Genomic DNA, 25,076 nt, shown 5'->3' with positions numbered 1-25,076 from the left:
GAGACCACTTTTGCATGTCATCAGAAAGGAGAGAAAGACGACATGTGGAGAAGATACAACCAATAAACAAAGACAAAGTGGAAAATTCTGTTTGTTAAATGGCCAAGGCAAGAAACTAGGCTATTTCTAGGGTTGGTATAAATGTCTTGTGCACATTTGTCATCCTATTGGTACAATAATGGGTCTAGAAAAAGAAAAGAAGGCATTTTTTTAATGAGATATTCACATACCATAAATTCACCCTTTTAAGGAACACAATTTAGTGGGTTTTCGTATACTCACAAGATTGTGCAACGGTCACCACTGTGTAATTCCAGAACATTTTCATCACATAATAAACTCTGTACCCATTCGTGGTCACTTCCCATTTCATCTTCCCCTCAGCCTTTGCAACCACTCAGCTACTTTCCATCTCTGTAGAATGGCCTATCCCGGACAATTTGTATAAGTGAAATCATACAATATGTGGCCTTTTGTGTCCGGTTTCTTTCCCTTAGTGTAATATCTTCACTGTGTTCGCAATGTTGTACTGTGTATCAGTACTGCATTCCTTTTAATGGCTGAATAATATTTCCTTGTATGAATTATATGGATATACCACTATGGTTCATCTAATCATCAGTTGATGGAAATTTGCCTGTCATGAATAATTTTGCTCTGAACATTTATATGCAAGTTTTTATATGAACATAAATGAATATGAAAAATGTTTGCCATTCACCGAGGAATGAAATTGCTGGGTCATATTGTAACTCTATGTTTAATTTTTGAGGAGTCACCAAACTGTTTTCCCCAGAGCAGCTGCGCCACTTTATATCCCCACCAGCAATGTCTGAGGATGCCAGTTTCTTCACATTCTCACCAACACTGGTTGTTTTCCATTTTTTTGGATTTTTTTGGTTTTAAAATGGTAGCCATCTTAGCGTGTATGAAACAGAAGGTCACATTTTAAAAGATGCTGGCGGCAAAGAAATGTGAACATTAAAAACAAAAGTCGAGTTCTATGCTTGAGGCTCTCAGTTCTGTGCCTGCAAAGCCTCATTGTATATGCTCCGTGATAGGTGTGGGGGCCACCGCTGCTGAGGGGCTTGACCCTTGAGGGGCCAAGAGGGTGCCCATTCCGGTCTCGCTCATTGCCGAGGACCTGCTGATTTGTAAGACCCGGACTGACCAAAGCTCCTAGTCATTTCTGAATACATGGGCACACACATGCATACACGCACACCAGGTGAAAACACTAGAAACAGAATGTACCGAAGACAATAAGAAAGTGAGTCTCTACCTAAGGCAGTTGTGGGGTTTTAGTCTTGCTGTATGTGGATTTTCATTGGTGTTTTCGTTTTGCCAAATTTAGGAAAAGATAGGCTGAGAAAGAACTTTGTTCAAGAAAACCACAAATCAAAAACAGCAACTTTGTTGAAGGTGTGTCCTAGGGCCCATTTGGCACTTGGACAGTGTTTTAGACTTCAAATTGGCTTTGCAGCATTTTTTGTCATCAGATACACTTAGAATTTGGCTCGATGCCTGTGTTACCTGTAAAAGTAAAAACATAAGATACTGTATCTCAGATCCGCCCACTGAGGCTCATATATCTTAGAAAAGCTTGCTGGAAATTGAGGGGGAAGTTGGAACAGTGGGTAAATCACTTAGAAATGTGAGTTTTCCATGCTGTCCATTCCCACTCAGGAGAATGTTTGAGTGGGGATCTCTGAATAGACGGACAACTCCTGAATCCACTTTCTCTTTCTTGTTTTCCTCTCCGGGCCACCTCTGTGATTCTAATCTTCATTTCCAGTCTTTCCCACACTGTCTTTTCTGCTCTCCAGTTTCTCTTATAGGTTAGTGACTAGACTTGCTGAGAAAGGGGTCTTTTCACAGGAGGCACCATGAGGCAGTGCTGAGGGGCCGTGCCATCTGTGAACCGTGTGACCACAGGTGAGTCACGCCATAGCTCAGAGCATCACTTCCCTCACTGGTAAAAGGAGAGGGTTGACCAGTTGGCCTCCAAGGTCCCTACATTGGAGACCAGGAATTTATCTTCCTGAATACAGCAGGTGGTGTCATTCATTGGGGTTTAAGCCAAGGAGTCCTATAAACTCCCAGAAGCTTCCGAGACCCGGAAGCTGAAAGTCCCTGTATTAGTTAATATATTCATCAGGGTTCTACAGAGAAACAGAGCCAATATGATGTGCACATACATGAGATTTATTGTAAGGAACTGGCTCACACTTTGTTAGAGGCTGACAAGTCCCAAGATCTGCAGGGGAGGGTCAGCAGGCTGGAGGTCCCAGAGGGCCAGTGGTGTAGTTGTAGTTCAAAGGCTCAACACCTGGGAAGAGCCGACATTTTGGTTCAAGTCCAAAGGCAGGAAAGATACCAATGCTCAACTAGAAGGAATTCAGGCAGGAGGAGTTTCCTCTTTCTCAACCTTTTTGTTCTATGTAGGCCTTCAGCTGATTGGTTGAGGCCCATCCGCATTGCGGAGGGCAATGTCCTTTACTCAGTTCATCAACTCAAATGTTAATCTCATCCCCAAACACCCTCACAGACACACCCAGCATAACATTTGACCAAATACCTGGATACCCTGTGTTCCAGTCAAACTGACAAATAAAATCAGCCATCAAAACCCCAGTCAAGGGCTTCCCTGGTGGCACAGTGGTTGGGAGTCCACCTGCAGATGCAGGGGACACGGGTTCGTGCCCCGGTCCGGGAAGATCCCACATGCCGCGGAGCAGCTGGGCCCATGAGCCATGGCCACTGAGCCTGCGCGTCCGGAGCCTGTGCTCCGCAACGGGAGAGGCCACAACAGTGAGACGCCCGCGTACCGCAAAAAAAAAAAAAAACCCAGTCAGAGATTCAGCAAAGGGAAGTTAAGACATTATCCTGGCTTCTGGTCTGGCCCAGGACAATGAATTTAATTCCTCTCTTCACTCCTCACAGCTCATGATATTTAAACTTTTCTTATTTGTTAAATATATTTTTTAAACAGTTCAAAAGCAAGCATGCTGGGTGTGTCTTTCAGAATAATCTTGAGAAAGGAAGAATTCACTCAGAGGTCTGCTGTGGAGCTGCAGCAGTGAAGAGCCATCCATGCCCAGACATTGAGAGAGCAGAGCGGGGGAGACGTAGGAGGCTCATGTGAACCCAGGGACTCAGGTTCAGGGTTAGGAAAGGGACGGGCGGGCAGGCAGGGTGTGTGGCTCGGAGTCCCCCCTGAGGACAGGCTTAGAACATGAAGAGGGAAAGAAGAGAGTTCCTGGAAGGAGCTTTCTCTTTGGAACCTGAAAAACCACTGGTAGTTGCTACAAGCTTCTGATTTGGGGTCATTGGCTGACCAGAGTGATTCTTCTGGTGACAAGGACAGCGGCTATATATACACAGACCCCCAGAAAGGGCTCTTTACTGCGCCCACGTCTCAAAGCTCCTGCTGGCAGCAGACGGAGTAGGGAGAGGCCCCAAATGTTCATTAGCGGTGATGGATGATGAGCGAAGAGTGGCCTGAAGAGGCCCGAATCCTTTCCATGACTTCTGTTTCCTCTATTAAATTTGATGGTAACTAAAGTTTCATACTCTTATTTTAACAATTTGTTTTTATAAAGAGATAATTTCAGGTGTGAAAGCATGAACTTTAGGTCTTACCAGTTATCCACACTTTGACTGTCAATCTTTGTTTGAAGGCAGCTCCTACGTTTCGGGCATGGCGCCTCGGAGGTAGTAAACGACCACCCAGATTCGGGATGGTTTTCACAAGGCTGCTCTTCATCCCTCGGGGTTAGTGGTAGCCACCTTCAGAAGACCTCTTCACTTTGGAGAAAACCTTGCTTTGTTTTTATGTTAAGGCTCATACTTAATACAACCATAATGAGGTTTTGTAGGTTGTCATAGGTTATCTTCAGATATGTTGCAGTGATCCCATTCAATGTCACGATACATCTTATTTCACTCTGCTACAGGTGGAGGGTCAATGTATGGGAGCTAGAAAAAAATGGAAGTCCATCAGCAAGAATTCTTTTTGCCCAATAAGGGACTAGAACACATGGGAAATGTGTGAGTCTATGAGTGGAGGTTTGGTTATATATTCTCAGACTTGGAGGCATTTGGGCTGAGTGAGAGAGAGCAATAGTGGATACTTAAGTGAAATGTCTGGAACCTAGTCTGTTTCATTATCTTCATTCCAAAAGAGCAGATTAACTGAAGAAGCCATTTCAGTGTATCATGTGTATTTGCGCAATTACAGGGGAATGTTTAAAATGGTTATCAATCAAAATTCGCAAATGACAGCAAACTTTGATAGCTTCACTGCTTTCGTTCTGCCAACGGCTTTGGTCTGTTTTGATCTGCCCCATGCAGTCCTTGGGGCACGGATTAGGTCATGACAGTACCAGACAGGCACTTACACCCTGGGGGTCAGTGTGTCCCCACACCCTGCTCTATATCACTCATAACTCACCCTTTAGCAAATCATTCTAAACGGATTTTTGACATGATTGTTAAACGGATGGTTATAAAAATATGCTGAAGGGTTCTCTTATTTAGGTGCTTTTAGGTAATCTTCTATTGAGGGGGATTTGCAAAGTCTCATCTGCTCAGGGTACCTGGGCAAAGCCAGGACCAGCCAGGTGAGAGAACCATTCACTGGGTGCATCGGGGGCCCTAGAACATCCTTCAGTGAGGGTGCCTCTTCCAGGCAAAAAAAGCAAAACGCAAAGCAGAAGAGGTCAAGGGGAGATATGATTGGAGAGACATAGGTAGAGCACGCAAACCAGTAGCAAGTTTAGGTGCCTGGGAGAATTGTGGTTGGATGGATGGGTGGGTTGATGGATGAGGTGGGCCTCAGAACACTTCTGTTGTGCCCTCCGTGGCATGTGCTTTGAGGATTCGCATTACTGCTTGTGTATGCCATGCCCAGCTACACCCAGATCCTACTCACTGTTTTGTTTTTTGTGTATGTGTGTGCAAAATCTTTCTTTATTCAACATCTGTTTGGTTAGCTTTTTGTCTGTGCCAGGTACCTGGCCAGGTCCTGGGTAAAACAGTGTCAGTGAAGAGGTTGACATTGCCTCTGCCTCTGTGGACGTCACAGTCTGGAATAGGCAGGGCAGAGTAGGAGGACAAGCATTACACAGACAAATATGCCAACCGTCAACTCTACCTGATGAGTGCTGGGCAGAAATACAGATGCTAAGAGAGAATGTAATGGGGCAGGGGGAAGGGAGGACCTAATCTGGTCTGGGGATCAGGAAAGGCTTTTCTGAAGTAGTGATATTCAAGCTAGGATCTAAATGATGAGTGGGAATTCGAAAGATAAAAATATGTGAGGATTCAAGAGGTACAAAGGTGGCCCAGAGCCAGGGAACCCTACAGTGGGCAGCTGTGATCTTGTACATTTGTCGATGCTGTTGATAGAAAGTGAACTTGAACTCCGCAGACTTAATGAAGTCTGAACAATAGGTAGACCGTTTTTATTTTGGTTGTGTTTTTCTGAAGGCACTGTTAGACCTTTCTCACATTACCTGAATGCACGTGCTGTCCCATGCATCTGCTGTAAGATTTTCAGTACAGATTGGCTGAGAAACACTAGAATGAATATAAATACATATAATAAATTAAAGCTGGACAAAGGAATTAAACGCCTTTTTTTTTTTTTTTTTTTTTTTTTTTTGCGGTATGCGGGCCTCTCACTGTTGTGGCCTCTCCCGTTGCGGAGCACAGGCTCCGGACGCGCAGGCCCAGCGGCCATGGCTCACGGGCCCAGCCGCTCCGCGGCATATGGGATCCTCCCAGACCGGGGCACGAACCCGTATCCCCTGCATCGGCAGGCGGACTCTCAACCACTGCGCCACCAGGGAGGCCCAAACGCCTTTTTTTTAGGCTTGTCATAAAATTGGGACCCCATCAAGTTGTCTTCAGATTCTGAATCTCTGAGCATATGTAAAATTACGTAGTTGTTCTCCGTTAGTTTTGAGCAAACTCACCCAAGACAGGCAAAGCTGTGCTTACAGCCAATTGTCAATTCCCTACATGGGAGTTAGCAATTTTACGGACTACCTGTAACCACGCCATATTCCAGACCTATTCCAGAGCTGTCTCCAATCTCTTCCAGTTGTTATCTACTCAAGGAATGCAAAATTATTTTCATACTAGAAAATTGCAAAAGAAAAAAAAATTGTTGCCAAGTGAAATTTTCCTCATTGGAACTAATGGTGGGAAGGCCAGTATGTAACAAACATTTCATTACAGAATTTTTCCAAAAATTATATTTGATATATTCAAGAACATCTGTTAATATAAAGCCCATACTGTGTATGTTCTACCACAAGGTCACTGCTTGGGGCTCTGGCACATCTATTAGTATTTCATTAACCTAGAACATCTCAGGAAATGTGCCATCAGAGGTCAAAAACGTTCTGACCCTCACATTGCAAGTCCTCATTATAGAAGGTTATAGAAATGCATCTAATTAATACAGAAGTCACAATACAAAGTTGTGAGATTACGTAAGAAAGCTGACATTGTCACAGATTTCCATCCTAATCAAGTGCATGGATATCTTCAAAAAGCCCAGCCTGTCTGCACGGAGCAGAGAAGAGAGCAGGGGACTCTCCTGCCTGTTCAGCCTGAAGCCCTATGTCACCCTCCTCACATTGCAACTCCCCGTTTCTAGCAGCTCCCTTCACACCGATCCCTTGTCAGTCAGTGGTTGGCTCCTGCCCCCATCCTCTGCAGAAAAGGGAGAAGGGCACCGATGTTTACAAAACACTGCAGCACACCAGGAGTCTGCCTAGGGATTTTCCCTTCATTGTCTCACTTAATTCTTTTTCTTTTTTTAAATTTATTTATTTATTTATTTATTTTGCCTGCACTGGCATGCAGGATCTTTGCCGCGGCATGTGGACTTCTTAGTTGCGGCATATATGTGGGATCTAGTTCCCAGACCAGGGATCGAAACTGGGCCCCCTGCATTGGGAGCGTAGAGTCTTACCCACTGGACCACCAGGGAAGTCCCCTCACTTAATTCTTAGATCAGGCATAATTCCCCCTTGTATAGTTGAGAAAATGAGGCTCACATAGGCCAATCCTGTACTCGGACATCTCCAGTCCCAAGGTCTAGAAGCCATCTCATATGCCGATGACTCCCATCTCTTCACCTCCAGCCCTGATCTTCATCTTCGTAAATACAATGGACATTTCTCTGCCCTCATCTCTCAGCAGCATCTGTCAGGGTTGACTAGACCCTTCTCCTTGATTTCCATGGCCCCACACGCCTCCTTTGCTTCCTACTGCTGTCTGGTCCTTTGCTGGCTCATCCTTTATCTGAGTGTTGGCATCCCCAGCACTCAGACGTCTTTCCCTTATCCAGCTACACTCTCCCAGGGGATCAGGTCTACCCTCTTGGCTTTGAAGACCATCTGCATGCTGATGACTTGCTAGTTTTGAACTCTAGCCCTAATCCTCCCCATGACCTTCAGGCTCGTATCTATGGCTACCTGCTTGACATCCCCATCCAACAGGCATCTCAGACTTCCATATCCTACCCAAGGGTCAAGATCTATGCACTCCAATATGGTAGTGCCATGGAGCTATTTACATTAGTTAATACATTAATTAAAATTAAATAAGATTTAAAAGTCAGTTTTCCAGTTGCACTAGCCACATTTCAAATGCACCGTAGCTCTCTCTGAGTGGTGGTCACCACATCAGATTGCAGATAAGAAGCAGTTCCACCATCACAGGAAGTTCTGGTGGTCAGTACTGCCCTAGTTGTTTTTAACCCCTCCAAATTTGTTCTTTCACCAGGGACCCCCTTTTCAAATAATCTAGCTGTTCCTCAAGTCAAAAATCTAGGAGATGTTCTTGATTCTTCTCCTTTCAGCATGCCTTATATCATCGTCATCAGTTAGTCTTGTCTACTGTGTCTCGAAAACATACCTCATGTCTGTATACTTCTCTTAGACTCCAGTGTTCCCCAAGCTGAGCCACCAGCCTCTGTCACATGGATCACTGCAGTGGCTCCACAATGATCTGCCTTCTTCCACTCTTGCTCTATAACCTATTGTCCACACTGCAGGCAGCCAGAGTGATTTTTGAAAACTGTAAACCAGTTCCCCTGTCTCCTGGCTGAAAACCCTCCAATGATACCTCATCTGATGTAGAATAAACCCCCTGTTTAAATCTTAGTTTACATGGCCTCTTTTTCTATTTGGGCTGCCATAACAAAGTACCATAGATCAGGTGGCTTATAGACAACAGAAATTTGTTTCTCACCGTTCTGGAGCCTGGAAGTCCCAGATCAGGGTGCCAGCGTGGTTGCATTCTGGTAAGAGCCGTCTTCCAGGTTCTGCCAACTTCTTGTGTCTTCACATGGAAGTAGGGCCAGCTAGTTCTCTGGGGTCTCTGATGAGGGCACTAATCCCGTTCATGAGGGCTCCACTCTCATGGCCTGATTACCTCCCAAAAGCTCCACCTCCTAACACCATCACTTTGTGGGTTAGGTCAACATATGAATTTGGTGGGGGTGGGTGGGGAACATAAACATTGAACCCATAACACATTTCCCTGCATGACCTGAGCCTTCGTCTTTCTCAACCACTCTACTCTGCCCACCAGATTCCAGTCACCATGACTTTGCTTTTGGTCCCCAAATACCCTAAGAAAGACCTGTGCTGTCCTAAGGGCCTTAGGACAGGCTCACCCCTTTGCCCAGAAGCTCTCCCCGATCATCGCTGGGCTGGCTCTTCCCTGTCATCCAGTGGGGCCATCTCAGAGCCCACATAAAAGTGGCTCCACCACATACTCATCTCAGGCTTGTTTCTATCTCCCCTCAGCGTTTTGAACTCTCTGAATGTTTCACGTTTACCTATTTGTTCATTTATTTCCTTTCTCTTCCTCCTTCACTAGAATATAAGTCATAAATCCTGGGGATTCAATATGGATAAGACACGCTTTGCCCTCTTAGAATACAAAAATCTAAAAATGATTTGTAGCAGAGCAGTGCAGTGGAAGCGTGCTGGGCCCATAAAAATGATTTTGTAATTAACTTATCTTTTTTTGGAATGTGGACAGGTGATGGAAGAGATTAACTGTTTTAATCTTGAGCATGCTAATAATTTTTTTCAACAAACCTTTTCATCGTTTTCTTGAGTAATGCAAAAGTAGAATTTCTCTATCAGAGTCTCAGCAAGCACGTTTCATATACAAAATTAAAACACCTTCAGTTCTTTCTTACCCATTGTTTTGTCTGTAACCACATTTTTCCTGGCCAGCCTTGAGGGGCAGCTGGATGGGAGCTGGAGGGGGGGCATAGTTGGAAAACAGGGAGAGATGATTGTTAGGAATCACTGAGGCCCCACCAAAGGCAGTGAAAGTTGTTTCCTGGATGGATGGAAGATCAGTGCACACTGCAGAGCTGGTTGACATGGAGTCAGAGGAATGGATTTTAGATGTGCTCTTGTGAGCACATCTAAAGGTGGTAGGAAGCCTGCAGGACCGAGACCGTAAAAGCAGTAGGCCTCCAGGATGGCAGGGACAGACCTGCTTTGGAAGACAGGGTACACACCCTGCAAAAGGACTTTGGTTCCAAGATGTCCCTCCCCTCCATGCCCACATACACAGATGGTCACACTCAGTAGCATCTCTCTCAGAAGTGGGTTGCCTTAGATCACAAGCAGCTTAGAATTAAGTGCGGTCCAATGCAGCCCATCCAGTCTCTGCTGCGTGGTTTCCAGAATCCTTCGTGATTTGACTCATCCTCACCAGTCACATCTTCCAGATAAGTCCGGCTTCTTTGCATATCTTGTCCGTTCCTGCGTCTCCCTCTTCTCCCTGCCTGTCATGATCTTCCTCCTAACGCCTTCCTTCAGGAATCAGCCAGCACTTTTCTGCCATTCAGTGAGTGCTGTGCTAGACTGAGGACACAAAGGAAGTTCAGATACCTCCTTCAGGAACCTTCTCTAACCACGGATTTCTCCCATCTACGATGTCCTGTGGTCAACCAGCCTGGATCACAGCCTGGCAAGTCATTAGTTGCTAGTGGTCTTGAGGGTCAACTTGAACTTAGTTTGTAGCTCCCCAAATAGAGACTAACTGCATGCCACGTGGTGGGCTTATAGAAGGTACTCACTTAATGCTTCTTTCATTGATTCTATTTCCCTGAAAATTAATTCAGCAAAAACTCCTTTCATGATCGTTCAAATGACTGGACTCTGCCTGCCCACTGGACTTTTCTCCACTTGACTAAATACTGCTCCTCCTTTAAGGCAGCTCCGATTCACTTTTTCCTGCCCTGTCCCCTGGCCTTCTGTTGTCTTCCAAAACACCTTCACCCCCTCTCCCTTCAACATCAGAACCATCTGTACTGTGTTTTTCTTGTCTGTGTATCTCAGTCACCTGCCCCCCATACACACTGGACTGTGTACCCCTTGGAAACAGGGATAGCATATTTTAGCACTTGATGCAAGACTATTTGATTAGGTGAATAAAAAAGCATACAATGCAAGTAAAGTAGCAAAAATGTTTTCCCCCAATAAACCTTGAAAAAACTATAAAGACAGTATACATTCAAAGATACAGTACACAAATATGGACTGTCCTTTAGTTGCCCAGTGTATTAGTCTGCTTGGGCTGCCATCACAAAATACCACGCACTGGGTGACTTGAAACAACAGAAATTATTTCCTCAGCATTCTAGAGACTGGAAGTCCAAGATCAGAGTGTCGGCAGGTTTGGCTTCTCCTGGAGCCTCTCTCCTTGGCGTGCCTTCTCACTGTGTCCTCACAGGGTCCAGCCTCTGTGTTCATCCCTGGTGTCTTCTCTCATTAGACCTGTATGACCTCATTTAACTTTAATTACCTCTTTAAAGGCCCCATCTCCAAGTACAGTCACATTCTGAGTTGTACTTTGGCCAGGGCGGGGTGGGGGTGGGGGGTGGGGGTGGGCGGCTGTTAGGATTTCAACATTAAAAAATTGGGGGCTGGGGGACACAATTCAGTCCACAACACCCAGACACTGAGAAGGGAAAAGAGCCAGAATCAAAATGCAGTGGCACACAAGGGGTTACATTTCTCTGCCCCATTCCACGGTGAGGCATGTGTTTGTGTTTTGGAAATTTCTGAACAGATGGAGGCTGGGAAGATGTTGCGAAACTGAATTCTGAGAATAAAGATATTTTGATTATTAAAGTGGGATTTGTTGAAGGAGGGAAATATTGAGGACAAAGTTTTCATGAAATAAACCCTTAATCGTCCCAGAGTGGGTGAGAGAGTCCCCCCAGGAGCAGAGAGTGAGGGCACCAAAGACACATGACGTCGTGAGGATCAGGGGACAGAGAGACAGCGGATGCCCTGCATGGGAGGAAGGAAGTTCCAGGGGCTGCCAAGTTGGGATTCGATTGAGGCAAAGACTTATGGTCTTTATCTTTCTCCAGGCTAGGTGAAAAAAAAATTTCTGTCATCTGGGCCTTGGGGTTTCACAGTTGAAAAATGCTTTGTTTGCAGCCTCTCAATCACAACCTGTATGTTTCAGGACTACCTTCCCCTTAGGATTGAATAGGGGAAATGGTTCTTAGAAAACACGCATTTATAACCAGCCTTGCTCTGGGGCACATTAAGCCACGTGGCTCTTGTAGCCACGTCTCCCGGGTCTTTAACACTGGCGCTGCCTAGTTATCTGACATTCTTGTGAATTTCAGGGCATATCTGCTGTAACACTGCTTTTTATCGTCCCCAGTATCAGCACTAATACTTCTCAGACTCCTGTCTCTAATATTAATAGCACAGCACTATACTATTTGGACTTTTTGGAAAGGAAGAAGTTTTTTTCTTTAACCCTCACCAGGGATCTGAAGATGAAACTCACAAAGACAGATGAATAGGAAAAAAAGCAAACACATTTTATTGAATTTTTACATAGCCACAGGAGGCTTCACAAGGGAATGAAGGCCTCAAGAAGTGACCAGAGCAGGAAGCTTTTATACCTTTTAGGCAAACAATAAATTTGTGAAGAATGGACAAGACAAAGGAGTTTGTAATAGGGGTAGTAAATGGTGAAGACGTGTAACGAAGATGATAAGGGGTAGTTGAACATGGTTTGCTTGCCAGTTTCACTCTGGGCTGATAAGAGTCTGTCTCCAGTGAAAGGAGAATTTATTTCCTGCCTTCAGACAGAAAAGTGGGAGCTTCTTTTACATTTACTTGCTTCTTAACTGCCTTCAGTTCAAAATAATTTTATGTCGAAGAGGCATATTTGGGGGTGACATATTCTGGTTTCCATTGGCCTTCTTCATATTTTATTAAATCTAACTTCTAGACTAATAGATTTTTGGAGCCCATTTTTCAGCATTAGCACAAGTACCATTTTTGAATGAACGTGTGGGTGATGTAAGATATAAAACATTTTAGACTATAATTAGCAGTAAATCTTAAAATAAGAGGAAAATATCTACCAAAATCAGATGGAGAAGTTCAAGTGCATGTAAAAAACAACATGGTTTGCCCAGTATTAACAGTGGATGCGTGGTATACTAACAAAGTTGTATATAATAGTACATTACAGAATATATTACAGTATAGAATCAAAACTTAGTTTACTTGATCCAGCAACTTTGAAATTCTGTTTCTTGACTATTTTTTAATTTGAAGAGATTTGCATTACTTAAAATTCTGCAAGTAAACAAATTTTATTGAGATCATTACGTCCAACTATTTGGTTTTGGCATAGTTAAGATTCCCATACAGTGATAGCAGTGCAGTGCAATAGGCAAGGAAGATCAGACACTGAGCAAACCCAAGTTCACTGCAAAGGCAGGTGATTCTAAATAAATGTCCAAGTTCAAAGTGAGAGGAGAGACTTTTTCAAACCATATTCCTGTCTTCTGCTCCCTTAGTCTTTGGTAGCCAGTTTCCTTCTATATAGCGACATCCCCCTAAAGCTGAACCTCTCTCCCATAGCTGCCATTAAGTAATTTTATTTATTGACCTGTTATTATGGTCCTATTCCTTTTCTCCAATCACCTGACCCCTGATCCTTCCAACTACATTCTGATGCTTTGCGTGTTTTCATTGGGGAACTCCATTTCTAAGGAGGACCTTTAAACCGCACACATTGGAAGCTTGCCGTAGAAGGATATTGACTCAAGCAAACAACCTGTCAGCTCAGCAGCCCACCACCCCAACCTTCACGTGTCCTGCCAGCCTGAAAATGAGACACGCCCCTTGCCATAATTCTAAATTTATTTCCTTATCAGTGATTCTGGGATTCTGGTTGTTCACAAGTGATTTTGAAAATGATTGGGTGTCTTAGCTCAGGCTGTCATAACAAAATACCAGCGACTGGGCAGCTTAAAGGACAGAGATGTATTTCTCACAGTTCTGGAGTCTGGGATGTCTAAGATCAAGGTGCTGGCACATTTGGTTCCTGTTAGGCCTCTGTTCCTGGCTTACAGATGGCTGCCTTCTCACTAGGTCCTCACATGGCTTAGAGAAAGAAAACTCTCTGGTGTCCCTTATTCTTCTCATGGAGACACTAATTCCATCATCAGAGCCCCACCCTCATGACCTCAACTAAACCTAATTACCTCCGTAAATTCCCACCTCCAAATACCATCACACAGTTTTGGGGGAGGGGTACAGTTAGAGCTTCAACCTATGAATTGGGGGACAGGACGCACAAACAGTCAGTCTGTAAGAATGGCCTTTTGAAATGTGTGCTTAAGGAGATTTCTGGAAAGTATAAAGTGATTTACAAACTTTAAGGTATTTTTATCAGTATTGTTACATTTTTTATTGGCAAGTTTTTTAAACCTTCCCCCTGTTCCTTGGTTTCCAAGGAAATCGCATTCTTTCTGAGCAATGTTCAGAAAAATAAATCCCTGGTGCAGTTTGAAATTTAAGAAGTGAAATACTAAATGTGCAGAAAATTGAGACCCTGACACTACATGTGACAGGAGTATCTTAAACTTCAACTCTAATGCTTCAATTCTTATTGCATTGCTGACCTATCACAGTGAAAATATTATTCAATGGCTATTAATACCTTATATCACATTGCAGAGAGGTGGACTTTGAGAGAATGGGAAGCAGGAGGGAGGGAGGGGATCTGGCAAAGTGCAGGTCATCGAGTGCTAAGGGTGGGAGGTGGAGGAAGGGGTGAGCTTTATTTATTTATTTATTTATTTATTTGGCTGTGCCGGGTCTTAGTTGTGGCATGCAGGATCTAGTTCCCTGACCAGGGATGTACCAGGGATTGCTCCTGCATTGGGAATGTGGAGTCGTAACTGCTAGACCACCAGGGAAGTCCCAGGGGTGAGCATTGTTGCTCGAGGGCTTCCAGCACCTTGCAGAGAGTGTGAGTAGCAGGCAGCCCAGCGGTAAGAAAGCACTGGAACACTAGTAAGCAGTGCCATTATTGAAGGTGGGCTGATGTAGGGAATGAGGAGGGGCACAATCAAGACAGGGTTTTCCTCCGGCGCAGCTAATGCCGCCTTGATTGGCACCAGCTGCACAGGGTGGCTGGCACCTAATGGGCGCCCAGTACACGTGGAATGAATGATTGAATAAATGATTCAGTGAAGTGAATGCCTCCAAGTGAATGCACGCAGGTTCTCCCTACCCCTGTCAACTGTGCATCTCCTGTAATACATCCTCAAGCTCTGCAAAGTTCTTCCATTGAAATCATTGGAAGAAGGTTCCAGAAAAATGAAGAGTGGCGAGAACTTGATGTGAGTTGCTGAGAGGGAATGTTTTGAGATCTGGGCTTACCTGAGGATGGTTAATACAGACAACATGGTCATCAGGATGTAGTTGCTCCCCTGTTTGTATTTCTTTTCACTCTTTGAATTGCTTTTTATTTCTCCTGAGCATCCTTCTTCTTTTATCTAGATTGCTCAGTTTGCTTTGGAAATGAGACATTATGCAAACGCAGTATGGCTTGGAATGATTATATGTAATGGGAAAGACTCTAATACATAGGGCTTTTATAGCTGCAATTGTGGTTTTTTTTTTGTTTTTTTTGTTTTTTTTGTTTTTTTTTTTTCCGTACGCGGGCCTCTCACTGTTGTGGCCTCTCCCGTTGCGGAGCACAGGCTCCGGATGCGCAGGCTCAGCGGCCATGGCTCACGGGCCCAGCCGCTCCGCGGCATATGGGATCCTCCCAGACCGGGGCACGAACCCGTATCCCCTGCATCGGCAGGCGGACTCCCAACCACTGCGCCACCAGGGAGGCCCTGCAGTTGTGTTTTATTAGTTTTTTTTAAAAGGACATTTCAGTGGCTCAGTTATTGAACATTAATTGCCTTGACTTGAAGAAAATGAATCATAGCTTTGTGTGTTAGTGTATGTGTGTGTGTTACTGCTGGGGCCTGTCTTTTAAAGATGTAAAAGTTGTTTATGAAACGTTTATGATCTTAATATTTCACATAAACCTTTTTCATTTTGTTTTTGGAAAAATTTTTTCTCTTTTATTAAAATAGTGCTGATATATCCCTTGAAGCTAATTTCAAGGGATGGGCTTAATTATTTGCCCAAAGCATTGTTTTTCTTAGAGAAGTCTGTACTCCAAGAATTTGAAGGCAAAGGTATCAGCTGAATTGTTTCTATTCAGGATTTTACAGTTCTGTTACTTTGTTCAACTCAGAGCAACATCAAATCTCAATGCTGGAAGGGTCTCTGTCCACCAAGGCTTTTTAACCTTTAGCAACCTAGGTCCCCTTTTGATAAATACAAAAAAAAAAGGTAATGCAATCTGAAATTCAAAGAAATTGAAATGAAATATTCTCAACAAAAACCAAAGTAAAACAATGTAATGGAGTGTTGTTCTTCTATCTCTTTTTGTAAATCACAAGTGGCTTTGAGGCTCTGATGCCTCTCAGGGAGTGGTTGACTAGATTAACTACCTCATTTTACAGATAAAAAGACTGAGGTGCAAAGATTCCAGGAGTGTCCATCCTCTCAGCATCTTAGGAGCAGAACTGGGTCAAGAACCCGGACGTCCTGTTGGCTGCTTCCTGCTTTGCCCACAGCACCCCACCCATCGCCCAAATCTCTAAGGCTATACTCGCATGCAAAGGAGGCATCTTATCCAGTGTCATCACCCTATAACTGATGATGCTGATATTCTGGAAGGTTATTCTGAGTTAATGCTGTCCCAGCAGGATGGAGGCAAAGGCCAAGAGAAACTTCTCAGGCCTGGCTAGTCCATGGATCCTGGTTTATTTTTATTTACTTTATTTCATCCTGGACCATCTGTACCATCATGACATAGAAACACTGCCCTGCTATAGTTTCTGGGGAATAAGGGGGCAACATTTAAATCTGAAAATGGATTAATTTTTGAAATAAAGTGTGGGTCTTTCACCATATTGAAAGGTCTTATTGGTAGTTTTCATGGAAAAATTTAACATGTCTTTTTTAACTTATACTGATTTGTTCTCTCTCTCTCTCTTTTTTTTTAACAGTGTATCTGGTGGAGAGCTGTTTGACCGGATAGTGGAGAAGGGATTTTACACAGAGAAAGATGCCAGCACTCTGATCCGCCAGGTCTTGGATGCTGTCTACTATCTCCATAGAATGGGCATTGTCCACAGGGACCTCAAGGTGAGGCTGTCGCTTAGCAACACCCTCCAGTTGCTTTCCAACCCACAGTGCACCTGTCGGAGCAGATTGGCTCCAGAGGAGGGATGAGGTTGCCTTGATGTAGGTATGGGTGGAATGAATGGTGGGCTTTGTGTACTCTTAGTTGTCGGGGTCTTTGGGACCCAGAAGTAGATTGAAAGATGATGAAGATCAATGGGGCTGGCCATTGCTTGGGACATTTAATAACCACTATACAGCGAAAGGGCCATGGGAGGTAGGCTGTGTATTGCTTCAGGCTTATCTAAAGGGTAATTTTGTTCAAGACATGGATGCCATGAAGATTGCCCAGTGCAGTTCTCCAGTCTTTTCCCAATTCCAGCCCTGTTTCAGTGCAACCCACCATATGAAAGAAAGGGAGCAGTAGATAGAGGGTGTGAGGTGAGGGAGAAAGGAAATAAAAAGTTATCCAGAAACATGGGTTAAATGACATACAGTTACAGCCTTCTCCCAATGTCCTGTTGGTTCCATCCCTATGAGGTTTTGAAATACTCACCCTTCACCAATAGCATTGAAGATCTGGGCCTTGGTCACCTTGGCCCAAGGGTCTCTGTGGATGCCGAAGGGTAGGTATCATAGTACCAAGGGTAGGTATCGAACATATCAATTTGAGGAACAGAAAAAAATCTGTGCTGTTGACCCGAGGCTATAAAGTGGCTTCATTCTACAGCAGTTATAGGTCCAGCCCCCAGAACTCACGGCACCAGTCAAGATAGAAATCTCACCCCAGCACACATACTCACCACTCCTATCAGAAACACAGGGATTATATTGTACTGAAGCCATGCTATACACAACTACGGGCAATCTAAATCAATTTAAGGAATAAATGGTAAACATGTGTTGAAACAGAATGTTAACATCTGGCCATTATCTGGTACTGGCTGTCAAGGTATAAAATGGTGTGGCTTTTCCTTTCATAGGAATTCACTGTGAAGTGTTCTCTTTTCTCCATGTTAATCATTTTCCACTGACTAGGGTAGTGGCTCCCAAATGTTAGCTTACATCAGAATTGTCTGGATGGCTTGTAAAAACACAGATTGCTGGCTCTACCCCAGAGGTTCTGATCCTGCAGGTCTGAATCAGGGCCCGGGAACTTGCATTACTAAGGGGTTTACAGGTGATGCTGATGTTGGCCTGGGAACCACACTTGGAGAACTTCTAGACAAGGGTATTTGAGGACGTTGATGGACTTCTTACAGCCTTTGCTGGCCTCCTGATGGGTGAAATGGGCTGTGAGCACAAATAGTTCATCTTCAGGACTTGCAGGTCCTTCAGAGGGCCAGGTAAGGGCTAGGTAAGGTGACCTGGCGCCTCTGTGCCAGGCAGCCGTGCCTTCTCGGCTCTCTTGTGCCCTCACCAAATGCCGGTTCTGTGCTTCCAGGCCACAGCAGGCAGCTAGCTCTTCCTGAACAAGTTAGTTTAGTGACCGTAGAGATGTGATGTGGTGTACTTACTAGAAATCATTTCTAAGCAGGTAAGCCATTTCCTAGATGGGCAATGTTTATTTCCCCCTTAGAAAATGGTAAGGAAGGCTTTATTCAAGACTCCTGCAAGAGGGGCATTGCATTAGGGGGGAGAATTGGGCTCCACTGCACATGTGGCAAGGACACATGGGGATGTATAGCCGTTGAGCAGAGTGAGGGGTCATGGATGGAAAATCACTGTGAGAGACAGCAAGGGTGGGGGGATGCTTGCTCAACATCTCCCTCCATCTCCATAAGCCCCGCCCCCATTTTTTGCCAGAAGCATCCAGATTCCCCAGTTTTCCACAAGATGTCATACAAACGAAACTTTGCTATCTCCTGGTTTACCCCAGGATTGCCATCCTTAAGCCCCTCCCATGTAGACACCACGGAGGTGCCACTGATATACAGACTTAGAGTGGAAACGGGAGCTGTAATCGAACCTTTGCTGCATGTCGTGCATTACTGCTGCCTGAGCTCTGACATTTTACAGTCAGGGAAGCAAATGAGGAATCATCTTGACCCATCTTCTACAGAAACAGAGCTTTTAAGGACATATGGCTAGAAAGCTCTAGATCTTCCACCTCCGATTCATTCCGTGATGACCTACCCCTGTTTCCCAGGGAGCGGAGTGCTCGGATATCAGCTGGCCCAGGAAAGGGGGAAGTGCAGTGCATGTGCCCAAGCTATGGACACGGGACGTCCCTTAGGGCGGGGAGAGAGACCCTTAGGTTGGAGACAGGTTGCTGACAAGGGTCAGAAAAAAGAAACCGAATAGCACCTGCAAAGACAGTTTTCTTTCTGGGAATCTCCACGCCCCTAACCCAAGAAATGAATCGACAAGTCTGAGAGGCATCTGCTTTCTATTGCCTCAATATATGGTTCATTGTTCTTAAGTAGAGAAAATACTAATAAGGGAAAGGGACTCACGTTTATTGAAAATCTGTAAATGCCCAATACTATATAAGGCTCCCTGCATTGTTTTTACTAAACACTGCTTTTCTTAAGGCATTTACTGTGTCTAAAGGTCAAGTCTGTTCTTCCACTGTCATTAAGTTTTGGTGGTTTGGTGAGGCTCCCACAATTAACCCAGCTTTTAAAACAGATTGTAATTTTTTTTTTTTTTTTTTTACATTTCTTTTTAGCCTGAGAACCTATTGTACTACAGTCAGGATGAGGAGTCCAAAATCATGATCAGTGACTTTGGATTGTCCAAAATGGAGGGCAAAGGAGACGTGATGTCCACAGCCTGTGGGACCCCAGGCTATGTCGGTAAGGACTGCGCATGTGTGTTTTCCCACTTGTCAACCTGATCGCTTGTCTTAAGCATTTGAGCCTGGCACGTGATCACAGCTGCCTTCATTTCCCTTGAGGGAGGAATAAAAAGATTGAGAGACACTGGAATGAGTTTGAAGGGAAGTGATTTCCCCTGAAACCTTTTAAATAGTTGGGTGGAAATTCCGTTTGATTTGGGTGTGGGCCTGTGTGGAGGCCAGGAATTGATTTGGGTGAATTCCCAGGTTCTAAGACCAGAAATATGTCATGTGTATCTATGTTTTTAAATGATTTACAGTGACATGTGGGATGACAATAAGGTACAAACACACATAAAACAAAATGTTGAGATAGAAACACATAGAAAATATTGATAGGAGGAATCTGATTCAAACCTTGACCAAGTCACTCTCTTTAATTAGCCAATCCTGATATGTCCTGGAGAAGCCAAGAATTAAAGTTTTTTCTAAAATCAGAACCCCAGAGATCCTTTGTCCCTGACACTCAGAATGCAGAAAATGCTATGGCAGATCTGAACACATACTGAGACTCAACTTCCATCTTCTGGGGGCCCGGAGAAAGGCCATCAGAACTGTGTACGAAGTTATTGAGGCTTCCATTTACATGACTGTATTCGTTCATCCAGCAAGTGCCTGCTATGTACCAGATGCTGTTCTAGGCACTGGGGTGAAGACAGTGAATGAGACGGAACACCTGCCCTCGTGGAGCTGACCTTTTAGTTGGGAGAGACAGGCAGAAAAGAAACAGGTGAACAGGGGTGTTTCAGATCTTACATGCTATGAAGAAGACAAAACGGGAGTGTATGATAGAATGACAGGTGTGAAGAGGGGTTGGGATAGTTAAGGGGACAGGAGGAGACTCAGGCATTAGCCTTCATGACGAGAAGCAGCCCCAACCATGAGAAAGTCAGGGGACAGAGTTCCAGGTAGAGGCATCAGCTTGTGCTGGGGAGAGAGTGAGTACAAGCTCGGAAGGTCTAAGAGCAGGAAGAACTGGGACTGGAAGAGACTTTGAGAAAATGGAGACCAAGGCTGAATTCTCATCATACAAACCGTGATGGCTTTTCTTAATGAGAACAGTAAGCCTGCCCTGAAGGAGAGGAGGTGATGTTATATGACCAATGTCATTCCTGTTTGTTTGGGGATACAACCACGTGACCTTCCCAGGCAGGCTGAGGGAAGCAGGCCTCATGCTAAACGGGTCTGGGGCCCAGAGCATGGTCGGAAACTTCGAAAGACCTCGCAGGCACTTCAGGGCCCTTCAAGTGCTTGCAGGATAATGGGCGTTAAGTCATCACTGTTAATGCCACAGCTGTTGCACTTTTACAGGAACTCAGGAGAAAAGAACAGACTTGAGGGGAATAGAGACTAAAGTGAGGGGAAGGGAAGGAAGCCACAGATTTAGGAGGAGATCAAGATGGTATAAATCTGGGAGGGGAGGAAAAGATGTGGTCAGTACCTGTTAGCTCTTGACTGTCACGGTGCCCAGGAATTTTGTCCCTGGGTTGTGTGTATGCACTAGATGCAGAAGGGGAGATGGTTCTGATCCCGTTTGCAAAGCCAGCACATCTGATGGAGACGCGTGGCAGGGTGAGCAGTCCCCGTTCTAGGATAGAAAAGTCATGGTTTCAGGAAGAGCTTGAACTCCATCAGGAGGACTTGCATCAGCAGCTGTGGTGTGAGATGCACGTGTAGACACATGCGTATGCCCTGAGGTGGGGGCCGTGGGTGGAAATGTGAGCGTGTGTGGTGTGTGTGTGATGTGTGTGTGTGTGGAATTTCTCCAGTTCAGTCCAAGCCACCAGGCAAGCGGCAAATAAAAATGAATGAGACAAGCTTATTCTCACTTCTCTTAAAAGACAGGGAGGAAAAAAGCCAGTTCCAACCGTGGTGAGTCATAGGCATCAGAAAATGGACAGGCCTATGAGGTCATGGGGTCCAGTCTCCTGGCTGGAATGGCTTTACTCTGTTCCGCAGGGGCTGCTGCCCAGGCCACGCCGGGCGAGGAAGCCGAGGATGCTGTAGCCGCCCAGCTCCTGCTTCAGGATGTGGGCTCTGACAAAGAATGTGCATATTTACATATGCATCATACTGTTCTCATATTTGGCTCTGATGTTGGAAAGCTCTAGCACTTTCTAAATTGATTTTTGCTTTTTTACATTTTGACAGAGCTTGTGGAATAGCAGTTTCTCTGGGTTTCTAAGTGGCTGCCATCCTAGTGGTCTGGTTGTGTTTAGATGTCAGTCGCTGAGGAGTCTGGGAACCGGGACTGATGTTTGGATGTGGCCTTTGCTCTTTTACCCTAAATGGTGGCAAGTGGAGCCATCAGGTAATTCTGTTGTCAGATACAGTTTTCTTGGAGTGAAGAAGGGGGAAAGGAGGACTATGGGAATATAGCAATTCTGTTTGTTCACATTTATTGAGCACCAAGATTCTTGGGGGACCTTTTAGAGTAAGAAAGGGGCAACACTGGGGAGCTTGTGTCTATGTAGACATGCCTTGGGCAGTGAGCAGCTGAGCTTAGGCTGTTTCTCCCCAACAGTCTGCATGGCAAGCTCCTATTCGGCCATCAAAGCCCAGCTTACATGACCCTCTTTTTGTTTTTTTTAAAAATGTATTTATTTGCTTTTATTTTTGGCTGTGTTGGGTCTTCGTTGCTGTGCACGGGCTTTCTCTAGTCACGGCGAGCGGGGGCTAGTCTTCATTGTGGGGCGCGGGCTTCTCGTTGTCGTGACTTCTCTTGTCGCAGAGCATGGGCTCTAGGCATGCGGGCTTCAGTAGTTGTGGCACATGGGCTCAGTAGTTGTGGCATGCAGGCTCAATAGTTGTGGCTCATGAGCTCTAGAGCACAGGCTCGGTAGTTGTGGCGCACGGGCTTAGTTGCTCCACGGCATGTGGGAGCTTCCCGGACCAGGGCTCAAACCCATGTCCCCTGCATTGGCAGGCAGATTCTTAGCCACTGCACCACCAGGGAAGCCTTACATGACCCTCTTTTGACTGCTTTCCCAACATCCATCCTCTCCTTTGTCATCCTGGTTCTTTTCCTTTTCTCATCATGGCTCTTACAACATTGCATCAGCTTCCATATTTATCTGTGTCTCTCCCCCTCTCCACTAGAGCAGGGGCTCTGGCTTGCTCATCTTTGCACAGATGCTTGTTGAATTCAATAAAAACCTAAGCTTCATAAACACGAGCAATTTTTTATTTCTCTGCTCCCCTTCTCTTCATTCAGCATGTGTTTACTGAATTCCTGTTATGTGTCATGCACAGTAGTTTGGTGTTAGGAATACAAATGCGAATTAGGTAGAGCCTCTGACCTCAAAATGTTCACAGTCTTGTGAGAGACAGAGGGCTAACAGGTAAATTGAATAATGTATGGTAAGTGCTACGTTATGCCTCATTCAAGAATTATTTATTTAGTGCCTACCTTCTGTGCTAGGCACTGGGGATGCATCAGTAGAAAGAAAAAACAACAGATAAAAATCCTCAACCTTGTAGTACTTACATCTGAGTGAGAGGGAAACGGGCTATAAGCAAACAGCTAAATATATTAATTAGTATCTTAGATGGATATGAGTGCTATGCAGAAAAATAAAGCAGGAAAGACAGTAGGAAGTGTGTGTGTGTGTCTGTGTATGTGTGTAGGGGGTTGTAATTTTTTTTTTACATCTTTATTGGAGTATAATTGCTTTACAATGGTGTGTTAGTTTCTGCTTTATAACAAAGTGAATCAGCTATACATATACATACATCCCCATATCTCCTCCCTCTTGAGTCTCCCTCCCTCCCTCCCTATCCCACCCCTCCAGGTGGTCACAAAGCATGGAGCTGATCTCCCTGTGCTATGCAGCTGCTTCCCACTAGCTATCTATTTTACATTTGGTAGTGTGTATATGTCCATGCCACTCTCTCACTTTGTCACAGCTTACCCTTCCCCCTCCCCGTGTCCTCAACTCCATTCTCTAGTAGGTCTGTGTCTTTATTCCCATCTTACCCCTAGGTTCTTCATGACATTTTTTTTCTTAGATTTAGGGGGTTGTAATTTTAACTACACTGATCAAGGCAGCCCTCACTAAGAAGATGACAGTGGGGTAAAGATATGATTGCAGTGAAGGAGCCAGCCATGCCGTTATCGGGAGGAAGAGTATTCCAAGGATGGTTCAAAGGCCCTGGGGCAGGAGTGTGAGAGGAGCAACAGGAACAGAGTGAGAAAGGAGCAAGTCAGAGAAGCAGTGGGTAGGGCACGTGCAGACCAGGACTTAGAAGTCACTGTCACGACCACGGGTGGCTGGAAGCCGTTGGAGGGATCTGAGGTAATGGGTGACATGATCGAACTTTCACCAAGATCCCTGTGGGGGACAGGCTGGGATAAGGAGAGGTGGCTGGGGGGACAGGGCCAGGGTGGAAGGAAGGAGACCAGTTAGAAGGCTCTGGAGTCGTCCAGGCAAGAAATGGTCGGGGCTGGGTCAGGTTGGCAGAGCGGAAGCGATGAGACGCTGTCAGATTGCGAATATGATGTTCAGGTGACGTCATCAAGATTTTCTGAAAACCCAGAAGTAGGGTTTGAAAGAGAGACACGTCAAGGGTCATTCCAAGGGTTTTGGCCTGAGTCCTTGGAAGGGTGCAGTTGCCTTTAATTAAGGTGTGGTAAGGGGGAACGTTGCAGAAATATCATCAGGGGTTCAGGTTTGGATTTGATAACGTCTGTGAGGTCAGGAAGGCAGCTGGAATAAGAGTCAGACCTTGAGGGGAGACTCTCGTTTTGCACAGCAGTTTTGTCCTATAAAGTCACTGTGAGCACTGAACGGGCAGACCCTGAGCCCCGCTCCCAGGGGAAATACAGGGCTGGGTTCCTGCGGGTCTCTAGTCCCAGCACTGTCATCAGCTGGTCGATATTTGACCTTGTTATATGTGTATCTCTGTCCAGTGACACTTTATTTAATATTGTTACTGATTCACTACCGTTGAGCTCAGGCCGACAACACTGTAACTCACACCTAAATGAAGCTTATCGAACATGCATTTTCTCCGTAAGGCACACAGCCTTCTTGTGCTTGGGAGTGCTGGACAGCACCTCGGCACTGACACCTGGGGGCCGTTTTTTTTTTTTTGTGGTACGCAGGCCTCTCACTGTTGTGGCCTCTCCCGTTGCGGAGCACAGGCTCCGGACGCACAGGCTCAGCGGCCATGGCTCACGGGCCCAGCCGCTCCGCGGCATGTGGGATCTTCCCGGACCGGGGCACGAACCCGCGTCCCCTGCATCGGCAGGCGGACTCTCAACCACTGCGCCACCAGGGAAGCCCTGGGGGCCGTTTTGAATAGTGAAATCAACAGAATGCACAAAAGTATGGGAAAATGTGGCACTAACTGGACCATGAAAACTATAGTTCTTGTCACTGTGAGAGACAAAACAAGAGGGCAGAGCATTGCGGTGTTCACCCTCGGCCGGGAACGAGCACTTGGGTGACTCCCGGCCCACTCTGGGCAGGTCTGCAAACGACCACGGAAGCATCCCAGGGATTGATTTGGGGGCTGCAAATGAAGTTTAGCGAGAAGGCACATCTCAAATATGGATCCATGAGCTGTGGGGATGGACGGTATTTGGGAACTGATAGCCTCTGGTGCATTTTATTTGTTTTTTTTGTTGTTGTTTGGGGGGTTTTGTTTTTGTTTGGCCTCCCCACGCGGCA

The 25,076-nt window shown here is 45.3% G+C and overlaps 1 protein-coding gene across 6 annotated transcripts in view; it reads left to right on the top strand.

Annotated features, from left to right (window-relative positions):
• Window positions 1-25,076, top strand: part of CAMK1D (calcium/calmodulin dependent protein kinase ID) — a 421,414-nt gene that overhangs the window by 346,687 nt on the left and 49,651 nt on the right. For all 6 annotated transcript variants that reach the window (XM_082616823.1, XM_082616821.1, XM_082616818.1 and 3 more), the window contains 2 exons: window positions 16,451-16,589; window positions 19,237-19,363. In XM_082616823.1, coding sequence (XP_082472949.1) covers window positions 16,451-16,589; window positions 19,237-19,363 — 266 coding nt within the window. The remainder of the gene's footprint in view (window positions 1-16,450; window positions 16,590-19,236; window positions 19,364-25,076) is intronic.

Source organism: Mesoplodon mirus (assembly GCF_964341445.2).
Source record: "Mesoplodon mirus genome assembly, chromosome: 4".
In the NCBI taxonomy this organism is placed as follows: Eukaryota; Metazoa; Chordata; class Mammalia; order Artiodactyla; family Ziphiidae; genus Mesoplodon; species Mesoplodon mirus.
Note: the sequence above shows the minus strand (reverse complement) of the source record. Positions and strands in the feature narration are given on the sequence as shown.